This window comes from Corvus hawaiiensis, chromosome 3, assembly GCF_020740725.1.
Source record: "Corvus hawaiiensis isolate bCorHaw1 chromosome 3, bCorHaw1.pri.cur, whole genome shotgun sequence".
Classification (NCBI taxonomy): Eukaryota; Metazoa; Chordata; class Aves; order Passeriformes; family Corvidae; genus Corvus; species Corvus hawaiiensis.
The window spans coordinates 38,268,821-38,281,156 of record NC_063215.1 but is presented as its reverse complement, the minus strand read 5'-3'; the positions used below and the strand labels follow the sequence as shown (position 1 = coordinate 38,281,156).

At 43.3% G+C, this 12,336-nt stretch overlaps 1 protein-coding gene across 9 annotated transcripts in view; it reads right to left on the bottom strand.

Moving 5' to 3' along the window:
- ANKRD6 (ankyrin repeat domain 6) overlaps positions 1–12,336 on the bottom strand; it is a 90,082-nt gene that overhangs the window by 3,234 nt on the left and 74,512 nt on the right. For 6 of the 9 annotated variants that reach the window (XM_048297254.1, XM_048297256.1, XM_048297253.1 and 3 more), the window contains 10 exons: positions 9,786–9,884; positions 8,777–8,875; positions 7,106–7,204; positions 6,810–6,887; positions 5,890–5,994; positions 5,501–5,641; positions 5,097–5,273; positions 2,940–3,092; positions 2,271–2,384; positions 177–519 (listed from right to left, as the gene is read on the bottom strand). In XM_048297254.1, the coding sequence (XP_048153211.1) occupies positions 177–519; positions 2,271–2,384; positions 2,940–3,092; positions 5,097–5,273; positions 5,501–5,641; positions 5,890–5,994; positions 6,810–6,887; positions 7,106–7,204; positions 8,777–8,875; positions 9,786–9,884 (1,408 nt within the window). The remainder of the gene's footprint in view (positions 1–176; positions 520–2,270; positions 2,385–2,939; positions 3,093–5,096; positions 5,274–5,500; positions 5,642–5,889; positions 5,995–6,809; positions 6,888–7,105; positions 7,205–8,776; positions 8,876–9,785; positions 9,885–12,336) is intronic. The other 3 variants (XM_048297258.1, XM_048297252.1, XM_048297259.1) reach the window with 2 other exon arrangements.

Here is a 12,336-nt window from a genome sequence, read left to right as displayed (position 1 = left end):
ATTCCACCCAGCCACGTCTTAAAATATTCCCAGTGGCTGCCTGGAAGTGTATTCAAATCCCAAGACATGAGGCATATGAATGGGGGAAAGCACACCACCAGAATTATGTGGTGTTACTAACGCAAGTATCCCTCAGCGAATGCGCTCGCCCTTGAATGGATATGACATCTAAGTACCTGACGTGGTTGTACCCAATGCTCCATCTTGTTTAACGCAAAAGTGTTGCCCAAAGCTTTGTTCTGGCATCTGGACTCTGCTCCTTCCCCCATCTTCCAAGAGGCTATTTGGAAGTGTGATATAGGAATGCTGGTGGGAGCCCTCTGACTGCAGCACAGGCTGGTTGGCTTTACAGTCCTTGGCACTGTGGGGGTTGTTGTCAGTATCCAGGGTCTCAGTGAGAGACTCACAAGTGGACAAAGTTGATTTTGGCCTTGACGACCTGGAATCTCCAGAAAGCTTGAGCTCCAGATTCTGAATCTTCAACAAGCACCAGGTCTTCAGCTCATCAACCAAGGAAATCTATCAGAAAGAGACTGTAAATTACATGATCCTATGATGAGATCCCATGGTTCCTGGGCTGCTGAGGACAGGTGGCAGGGACAAAGAGAAGCATGCTGGGTATCTATGAGCTTAGACTCCCTATTCAGATGTACATGCTGCCACTGGGAATATTTAAAGGACTGCCGATCAGAAAAGGTGGAGAACTATGCACTAGCTAATGAAAGGCAGCCTCTTTTAGTCCAAGCTACCACTCTTAGATGTGAATATGCTACTTCCAATGCAACTCTGATGACTTGTTTAATCATACAGTCAATGATACTTTCTAAGTGCAAGGAACACCACATGGTCATTTTTTTAAGAGTGGAATTCAAATTAGATGCTTCTGGGGGACAGCTTTATACAATTACCAGCCTCTGCTTCTCTCACCATTAATCACCTTCATTCATTCAGTGATGAATGAGAGCCCCCCACTATATGATAAATCACTAACAGCTTTCAGATTACACAGATGCTTAATAAGTGTCAGCTGCAGATGCATTTAAATAATTTAAAACAGGAGTAGCTCTTTTCACCCTGTTGTTCATATGACATGAATTTAGGTCAGGCCCTCCTAGGCACAAGGATATTTAGTCAGTGTGTTTAGTAAAGCCCAATTCTGTTTTTTCAGTTGTTTCAATGAGACCCAACTGAGCCAGAACAGCTGACATCGCTTAATTCAGTTCACCTGATGTATCACTCCAGCATCTTGTTTCTTAAATGGAGATTACAGAGAGATGGAGCACAAGCCTAGATGTTCAGAAGCCAGTAAAATACTTACGTCTCTTATGAAATAAAAATTAAAGCTGCCTTAGTTTGGTAAGTACTTTTCTTTGGAAAAGAGTGTTTGCTGGATGTTAGACCCAAGTATCTTGATCAGTATCTTATGCAAGGATTATCACAGCTGTCAGTCTTTTTACATGGATTTGGAATGGTCTTACAAACACTCATGACGTTTTCCTAACACAAAGTGTAGTTCTCAATTCTTGGAAGAATACCAATAATGAGAAAACGAACTGCATTTTAAATTCATCTTTGTGAGTGGAGAAACACAAATTTCTCAGCAGGTTTTAAATGGCGAGTTTTTGCAGAAGCTGGAAGGGCAAGAACTGGATCTCTGTGGGAACAGTTATTCTTGTACTGCTGGTTGAACAAGCATACCAAAAAAGACTTTCCCATTGTCAGTAATACACAGCTTGGAGATGATGCCGTGTTGCTAACATCAGAGGAAAGAACTTCAGCCTTTTAATACATGGGGGAAAAAAGATCAGATGAAGAAGAAGGGAGAGATTCCCAGGGCCCACAACCAAATGAATGAGAAGGAAAAGGAACAACACAGATCTTAGCCTTTTTTACTGATTGGATGTGTTCCTGCATATGTCCTCTAATGAAGCAAAAGCTGAAAGCACATCTGTGAAAAATTTAGTGGTAGAAATGTTTGCAAATCACCGTGTTAGAAAAATGGTATTTTGTTGTAGACCCCACACTAGAGACACACCAAATTAAATTACAGCAGTGGGACTGGATGTCACATTCCTCATTTCTAATGCAAAAACTTCATAAATTTGGTTGAGTGACTAAGATGGTGGATAGGAATAATTCAGTCTTTAGAGCTCTTTAACCTGTTTGAACAGATGAGACACATCTCTGATATTTTCTGCCTGCCAGAATGAAACTCCTGAGCTGAGCTGCCAGGGGATGAGCTAAGAGGGAGTAGTTGTTTCAAGCCCTACCTGCCGCTTCTCCCCCTCACTCTTCTCCAGCTCCGTGTGCTGCTGCAGGCGGTGAAGGCACTCTGTCCTCTCTGCCGACAGTCGCTCAGCCATAAGCTTGTCCAAAACACGCAGCTGTGGGGAAAAACAGTTCAGCTGAGATCATCATGTTAGAAACCAAACTCCCATCTGTGAACCCTGTAAACCAAAGTATAGTCTTTCAGTCTTCATTTCTAGGAATGCTCCCAACTACAATTAGATGTAGCTTGCAAAGAGGTTCAATCACAAAATTACCAATTAATAACTACTAAATTAAAAATAAAAAGTAATTTAGATGATCTTGAATGTCAATCCATACATAATTCAGCAAGTGGGATTTTGACAACTATGAACTGACCAGCCATAGGGCTGCCTTTTTTCCCTCTTAATGCCTCGAGCCCTTAAGTTTCCTTGTATAAAGAAGCACCAGAAGCCACTTAACACATTCAATGTGTTTTTTCTCAAGACCCTAGTTCACAACATCATTTCCCAGTGGAATGTTACAGTTCCCTGGACTTAAGTATTAAGAGTTCAGGTTTGCTTTTACAACACAAGAAGCAAAAAATGAATCATTACAATGAAAATATTAATTAAGTTGAGGATATGTTTCTAAATCATATGGACAAGCAGACCCTCAGGTCATATTCTTACTTGATGTTGAGTTTTGCTTTCCATCTGGCCCAGCTTAATATTCATCTTATCTTGTACTGTCCCAAGCTCAGCTTTTATCTCTTCCACTGTTGCCTCCAGCTGATTCTCCAGTTTATTTATCAGGGGCTCACAACGACATCCATTTATGGGTGCCTGGAAGGAGTGATGATACATTTACTTGCTACACTGCACCACCCTCTTAGCACACCTGGAACATTATCACAGCCTCCTTCAGTCAGTCTTGGGTTCTTCTATCCCATGTACTGTATCTCACCCTCCTGACAGTATCTTACAGCAGCTCAGCAAATGGGCTGTTAGTTGAAAAAGCACAGCCTACACAAGGATTGATCTGATGTGTGTGGACACACCCAAACACACAGCAGTGTTGATTTCACTGGGGCTACACGCAGCACTGTGCTCAGACCCTGTGTGCTGGCTGAGGAAGTACATCACAGGCCTATACCCTGTGTCTTAATGCTGTAATTCTCAATTGTAAAAAAAAAAATCTGATTTTGTGGATTATGTGCATTTGCTTTTTAACCTAATGCCAATAATGTGCTCTGTCCTTTTTTTGGTACTGAATGGCAAGGCCCTCGCTGCTTTTGTCTGCCCTCACCCTTCTGGCATTCAGCTGCCCCTTGCCTGCTGGGCACTCCTCTGCCTGCCTTTGACTCACCTGACACCATCCCATGGCCCCTCTGCAAGGGCAACTGCACTGACCACATTTAACTCTCTCAGGGAGATGCTCACAAAAGGCTCCCTTAAGCAAGGACAGCTAAACCTCATCAGCTTCCTCTGCAGCCCAAAGGCAGAAACTGGCTCCTTCAGGGGCTGTACCAGGAGCCCAAAGCAGCTGCTCTGAATCTGTCTGCAGAGGAGCCTCCCCATCTTCTTTAGCCCCGCAGCAGTGTTTCATAAATTGGGGGTTATTCCCTTGCCAGGGAAAGGTGGGTGGTTTGCTAAGTACTAAAGAAAGCTTCAGAAGTACATGTACTTCAGAAATTATGTTTGCTATTCATGGCCTCAGGGCATCAAAGAAGACAGACAAGCAAAAAAGAAAAGGAGAGAGGAGTGTCATGTATTTCAGGAAAAACTGTATGGGACTCTAGCTCTATTAAGCTAATCTTTGTGAATAGATGAGATTTGTATACAAATCTCTTCTATCTGCTTTCTGGACCTCTCTGCTCCACAAGTCCTTCCTATGGCCCGTCAGATCCCCGCAGCAGGGAGATACTCCTTTTAATATATGAAAGGCCCTCCATCCTTCCTGATGTCTGCTAGAGGATAATTCCATAGTGTCCCTGTCTGGAAATTTCTCAGACATTACACTGAGAGATTGGAAAGCAGTAAACAGCCAGTAAAACCTTTGAAGTCTGACTTGAATGATCTTCAGAATCTCCTGAAATTCTGAACTACAGGAAGGGACTAACAAGAGATGATGGATGGATGTGAGAAGCTAAGGAAATGAAAGGATAGACCTCATAGGAGTACAGGAGGGCAGTATTAAGAAAACAACAATACAGCTGTCTACCGTGTCTACAGGATAATTTAATGACTGTTTTTATGCTTTCCTGTAAATGTCTACTGGTAATTAACTGTGTAATAAAGTGACTAAAATATCATTCTCCAAACTAGAATAAATGCACATGGGCTGGTAGCTCCAGGTTTATTTGTTTACCAGTTTCTATAGAAATCCTGCCCCCAGTAAACATAGAATCCCCAAAGACATGTTGCAAAACCCAGGAAGAACTGGAACAAAATCTATTGAGCTTACTCAACCTCTTGGTTTAGGCAGTAAGCTTTCAGTGCTCAAACACTGCTTTTCCTTGGAAAATCTCTCTGCATCTCCTGTCAGAACTCTTAATGTTTCAAAGTATATCATGAAAGTTCTTGTATCATTTCCAATCACTGTTCACGCCTTATCTTTGCAGATCAAAACTACTCAAGTGTGGCTTCTTTAACAGGCACAAAACCAGCTTATAGTTTGCCAGAATTCAGGCCAAAATGCAGCTGAAGCCCAAGCAAGGAAAACCAATCCCAAGTCATGATTTCATGTCCCTGAGAGTGCAGGTAGTGGAGCATATGTTCTATCCATTACCTGTGTCCCAGCTGCACATGCTGCTCGCAATGTCTCCCTCTGAGAGGGCAGTGGCTCACCTGCATCACCTTCCCATCCTTTCCTCGGTAGAGTGTGTAGAGCTGGTAGGCTCGGACCTCGTGGGGAGGGGGTGGAGAGGAGCAGTGGTGTTTACTTCTGCGCTTAGGCACGTTTTTCTGGGGCTGAGGGAGTGTCTGCTGATCAGCTGGGGAGATGGGGTCCGAGAGTGCTGAAACCTGCATAACATACACACAGTGTTTTGCCTATATGAGCGCTGGTAAACTATTCCTGGTGGGAATGGGACAAATCCTTTGAGACAATTACAGCAAAAATCAGTTTTATCTGAAGACTATCTCTGCCCCAGGAGCATGGTGGGGCTGCTGCCCCAACACACTAAAGTGACACCCACATCACTTCTGAACAGCTATCCCTTCTCTCCCTGCTGTTTTAAATCTACTGATACCTTTTCTTTTGGCTTTTTCTTTTTGCTCTTTTTTCCTTTGGGATCTGGTGAGGCTGACCGGGGTTTATCCTTCAGGTTGTTCTTCCTCTCTGGCGGCTGGTCGCTGCTCTGTGTGTCGTCAGCAGCTGAGACACTGCCCTGCTTGAAGCAAAGACAGAGAGTTCAGAGCGGTTGCAGAGATGGGGAAAAGGAGCCTCTTCCTCGATTGCCCAGTTTTAAGCTGCTCTGCACACGTGAGTGGGAAATGCTTTAGCAGCAGAGCATGACAGACAGCCTCAGGCAGCTGCTGGGGCCATGCACAAGTGATGGCTCCAAATGGACTGATTCCTCATGGGTTTTAGTGACAGTCCCTCTTCACAGCAGATCCAGCTGGTAATGCCAGGCCATACCTTGCTCTGTACCACTTCATCCCGTGGCACCGACTGAGCTCGCCTTTCCTCCTTCAGTCTCTCTCTCTTCTTCCTCAGGCTTCTCCCACGGTTAAAACGTGAGACCTGAAGACAGACCACACTGTTACTCAGTGATGTCATGCTCTTTCCTACCACAGAAGACAAGTAATAGAGCAGACTTTTTCCTTGCCTGTCTGAAAGGCAACGGATAAAGGAGAGTGCACTGCCAGATGGAAACTGATGGGCCAAGCAATGTGGGTGTTTATGGCTGTTAAAACACACCACCACTGAGCTCAGTCTGTTGGGACACTCTGCTGTCCCCTAGAAGGGTGAGCACCTCCTCTGCTGTCCTTGGGCTGGTTCCCAAGCCAAGCCCAGCCTTTTTCATGCGGAGGTGACAAGGAAGGTGAGGGCAAGGATTATGCCTGGTCTCATGCCCTCCCACCTACCTTCTGGCCTGAAGAGCATTGCAGCATTTCACACACAGCTGCAAAGTATAAACAGGACATAAACATTTTGTCCCCATTGCAAAGCATCCTCCAGTGCTAACCACCATTTTGGGGATGGGATATGCCTGAGACAGGCAGCAGAGTGACACAACTCAGGAGCTTCTGGGTACAGGGCAACTTTCTAACTCCTGGGCCACTGCAGGGAACAAGTGCCTCTGACTACTCCACACTCTGCCAGTCAGGACAGAGAAACCTCTGACAGCACTTCATGCTGAGGCTTAATCTGCACACCTTGCCCACCCTGGAGGCTGAGAGGCTCTGTGTCAATAGACCTGAGGCCAGCCCACAATGCCAGCAGAAACACAGGAACCTTTCACAGCAGAAGACAAGGAGCAGGGGATGCAGCCTCCCAAGGTTAAGTGGCCTCAGCTCCATGTGTATGTGTGTGTTGGGGAGAGATGTGTAACGTACCTGTGATGCCTTAGTGAGCAGGAGCGCAACCTCGGGGTTATTGTGCTGTCTGGCAACCTCTAGAGGGGTCTGGCCTGCCTGAGAGGAAAAAGAAAACAGCATTTCCTTCAAAACACAAACTACTGAAAATGTGGAATTTCTCCCACCAAGTTGGTATATACTCTGTGCACAAGAGTAAAGTGACTAATTGCTTTAATTTAATAATTCAACCAAATATTTTCTACCAAGCCTATGAAGAATGTTGAAGAGACTCTACATTAATATAAAATACCAAAGAAACTCTGTGTCCTGCTTACATTGTTGACAACGGATGCATCAGCTCCTGCCTCCAGCAAGAGCTTCACCACCTTCTTGTGATTTAGAGCAGCAGCTACATGGAGTGCAGTATCCCCTGCCTGCAAGTCAGAAAGCAGAAAACAAAGTTGTGACACAAGTCCTCGGGTCTCACCCTACAAAATTCACACCTTCCTAAAAGATGCTCAGAGATTAAAAAAACCTACACTTACTGATGCAACAACTAAGCTTAAATAAGGTCTGGTCAATAAAAAATAACTGAGTGGGAAGATGACAGGAGCAGGCAAAGAGCTACTTCAGCCTGGGTTTGAGAAATGCAGCTGGGGCGCTGGTGATCTGATTTTTCTAAACCAAGTGACACATGATGCATCTTGGAGACAGCCCAGCTCTACCTCCAGCAAATGGATACGACATCTGAGGCTAGAACAAGTTTTCCCACCACAACCTTCTCTTCTTTTTTTTTCCCCAGGTTTGATTATTTGGTGTGCAGGTGGTCATGTATCACATTACTCAGCAAGAGGGTTGGCATTCTCTTCACAAGATTCCTCAGGAAAAACTGATTATGGATCAGAGCCAGGAGGCAGTCCAGGTCCTGCACTAACACACTGCCCTGCCCTTGTCCTGGTGCAGTGAGGTGAAGACAGCCATGATCAGATTTGAGCACTCGTAACAGAGCCAACAACTGTTCAAGTGAGAGCGGACACATGCGTATAATGCCCTCCTGTCCCCCTGGTCTTGCATTTTGCTTTCATAAAATCAGATCTCCTCAGGACTAGTGGTTATCAATTGCTTGTTGCTAACTTAGATGAAGTGTACTCCTAAATCAAATCATTCTGTGGGCAAATATGGAACAACTTTGGGTAGTGCTGGGGAATGAAGGAAAGGGATATCTCTCTGGACCAGGTTCACACCAGTTGATCTTAATATTCAGTAGCTCATTTTGCAATTTGAAAAACTCATTTCCAAATAAAATTACGTAGTAAATTTAACATGCTGAAACCCATTTTCTTTGCTGTAATATCTCATAGTGAAGAAAGAACATTAAATGTACAGTTCAGAAAACATCTTTATGATCCTCAGCTACACATGGAAAATTTCCCAGGAACATGAGAAAACGTGGTTAAGCACCACATAATATGTTTATTTAGCAGATTTAACACGTTTTACTGTACTAATTTCATTCCCTTCTACTACCCAATTAGGCTATGCTATAGGTACAGCAATCAATTACTTCTCTATAAAACAACTATGCCTGATTAATCCTAGTCTGGACTGATCATTAGTTTGAATTTAGAGCATACTTTGTCTTCACTTTTATGTCCTCTTAATTCCCTCTACTGCAAAACACAGTGAAGAAAAGTATTCCAGAGGAATTCGCATTTTAGTAGCATCTAAATGTCAGTGAGTTGTGCTTCACAATGTCTCTGTAATGGCTATAAGATCATTAAATCACCTCATAAATAAGCAATGCTTTAAAGAAATAATGCAAATGCGATGGCAAAATAATAAACCACTGATATGCCATTACTTTAAGGCTGTTCTTAAAAGCTTAGGCATTTGGTGGTACAGTGGAACACACAGAGTGAAGCGGGATTACTTCGGTAGGAATTCCTCTTCCCAACAACTGGCCGTATGCAAAGGGCACAGAGTCACAATGAGGTTCATGCACTGACCTGGTTCTTTTCATGGACAGAACAGAAAGCACTGAGCAGCACCCTAATGATGGGCAAGTGATTATAACGAGCAGCCACATGCAGACAGGTATCTCCTGCCTGCAAACAGAAACAAAGCTCTGAGCATGTAATCACAGTGAGAAAGCCTGTATTTGTCATGGTGTTCAGGGATGAAATAATCCTACTAAACCAGAAAGAGCAGTAAACACCACACACCTCCACAGAACAGCAATGCTGTCTTCTCTGCAGTACAAAATCTGCTATCATGGGTGGGAAAGTTTAGCAAGAGCTCAGGTCAGGCAAGGTGAGAACATGAATTCTTTAACCACTGATGGGAAATACTGGAATTATAAATGTTATTTTACTGGCACTACAAACCCCAAGTTAGTTATATTTTCCCATTAAATCTATTCTTCTGAACCACAAACCAGTGCAATTTGGAATCTCACCTTAGGGTTGCACATAGTGTAGAAAACATGAGTGGTGGCCTGAGCAGCATTTTCATGAAGGGTGGCACTTGTGCAGCTGAGCCTGGGTACCAAAACCCCACAGGTTTCAATTTCTCTGCCGATTTTGTTATCAAGCAGGGCAAAAACATTTGGCTTCCCTTTGTAGATTGCTTATCTCTTTATTTATCATGCCAGAATCATTATAAAATAGAAGGAAAGCTGTCTGGAACTGAAGCCACCTTGAATCTACCTCATTTGACAGACTAACACACAGTATATGTGATCTGCAGATCTGAAGCCTTTCACCACTGTCTGTGCAACAGGAAAACCCCATTTGGCTCCTTCTATCCCTGCTCAAGAGATGCACAAGTAGCGCATCGCTCAGTCCTACCAAAAGCATTCCTGTGCATGATGAATACAATGGTTGGATAGTGGGGTTTTTTCAATATAATTTATAATAAAAATCATAGCTTAAAGCCTTTCTGAGTATTTCTGCAAGTTAAAGCAATATAGCTAAAACAAAGTCACACAAAAATGAACATGTTATTTCCAAAACTCACATTATTTTTGAGGTCTGCTCGAGATCCTCCAAGTAACAAAACACGAGTACTCTGGGAATGGCTATTCTGGCAAGCCAGGTGAAGAGGTGTGTTACCTGCCTTAGAGAAATACAGGAAAATATAAAAGCCATATTTAGAAATTGGACATAAATATTAAAAAATAAAACCTCACAGGTCTTTGCACAAAAAGATCCACCTAAGGGTGGGAAACTGTTATTTTCCCAAAGATACGAGGTGAATGAACCTGGACAGTGAAATCCCCACTTCATTCTGGCAATGGCTTACCTGGGACATAATAAAGGCAGAAACAGGACAGTCTAATGATATCTGCATTGGTCAAATCTGTTTACAGGAAGAAAGAACTCTAAAAACTGTCTCATTCATTAGTCTCAAACAGCAGTGTTAAATATTTAATTCAAAGAACTGTAATTCTTGTGTTTCAGGTTTCCCCCATGCACAGACACAAAAAACCAAATTGCCATGGCACAGGATCTTTGATCCCAGCCATGACTAGCAGGGTATTCAGCAGACCAGGGTCACAACTCCTGTCTCCTTATGTTCATAACACAAACCATCTCGAAGTCTCGCTGGGTCTGTAGGTGCTCCCACCAGGCAGGATATAGATTTTAGGCTCTCAAGAAGCTTTGATGTTCAGGAGGCACACCAGTCTCCAGCCAAGATGAGAAGGGAGGGCAAAAAGCCACCCAAGCTCCAGAGAATCACATGCTATGGTTCCTCAAAGAAGAAAATGTGCAGAAATGGATAGAAATCAAAGAAGTGTTGGCTTGTGTATTGCCTCTCTAACGTGGTGAATGATTTTTTTGGTCTGACAAGTTTTTCTGGCAGCATTTGGCTTTTGTTGGCCTGAAAACATTCAGGGTTTTTGGCTATTGGGAGCTAGAAATTAAATCACCTCAGGTAAAAAGGTTTACCAGGCTTACTGCGCTGCCTGTTCACCTTGATTATGTCCTTTAATTTGTCCTCCTTGCTTTCAAAACACAGATCAAAGCTGCAGGGTTTGAATTACAAAAGGCCAAGTCTTAGATGTGGTCTTAGGTCTTCACTTCGATATTACAGACCCGAATGCAGTCCCTAAGCTGTGACAGACATGAACATTTTTCTTCACAGCTAAATTGCATTTAAGTGTTCATTTTTTCCCTCCTGGGTTTATCTCTGAAAAGCCTCTGCAATGCCTTTATCATTTGCTGTTTGGCAGCTTGGTCCTGGTGGGAAGGCAGATGTCCTGTGCAGCAGATGAGGACTTCAATTCTGGGAGAATCACGGTGCCAAGGGTCAGAGTTCACAGAGTGGCTCATCTGGTTCATCTCCCATGGGGTGACAAATCTCACACCAACTTCTGAGAGGGAGAGAGGGTTGTACCAGTCTGGGAGTCTTCACTGAAATGTACAGACTGATGGAGAATCTAAAAATAAGGCTACAACTGATCTCACTGAATGATCTATCACAGCAGAAGAGATTTTATTCAGCCAACTTAAAATAAACTGCACCTCCAGGGTGATTGCTGTGCAGGAGGAATACAGCTACCCAAAACACAGTGTCAAATCCTTCCCATCTTCTGCTGTTTCACAGATTTGGCAAATCTAGCAGCCCATATCTGTCCCGTCCATCCCAAATCACACATTGTCTAGGTGTAAGTCAACAGCCTGTGGGATGCTCCTGCACATGGCAGTCAACCCTGGCTGCCAGAAAAGCTGTCAGAATGATAATGCCTTGTCATCAGTAACACAAAAAGCTGAGAGAACAGAGAAACCATTTTGGGATTAAGTAGACTTAAGCTCTTCATTTTTCTTGAAAACAAAAGGGTAAAAGCACGTACAAGCATGCAGGATTCCCACATTTTTCAGCAGCTCCTGAGAATATATCTTGTCCATTAGAAAACATCCAAAGAGTGAAATGCAAAGGGTAAGACTGTGTGGGTAAGACATCAAAGACTAGCACAGGAGTTGCTCAGGTAGTATTTAAGTTTGCCAGTCATATTTCAGCCATCAACCCTGCTGAGCTATTTTGTGCACATACTTTCCCAGAGAGGTTGCCTCCAGCTGACATACACTGGATTGTAAGCGAAATCTTCTAACTCCCTGAGGCACCCAAGCATGCAGGATAACCAGACTTGCATCTTAAGCCCACACCTTTGTACAGAAGTGTATGGTTATACATAGACAAGCGTATCCAGGGATAGCTTCAACAAGACTTCATAGTCAAGCATGAGAACTTCTCTAAAGTACCCTTGATACAAATCTAGGTGGACATTACAGCAAAAGTAATTACAGAAAATAAGAACTGGTAGTAGAAATAATATAAAAGAAGGGATACACATAAAACAATATTGAAGACGATGTAATTGCAGAGCACAACTGTACAAACCTATGCTTCTATAGTGCATATACATATACACACGTGCACATACAGAAACATTATGCCCAGGCAACATGCCTTTTTACTCGAAATCTTAGACTTTGACCAGCTGTCTCCTTTCTTTCCCAGCCCCTTCCAGCTGCTGTTTTAGAAAGAAATTTACCAAAAATGCTCA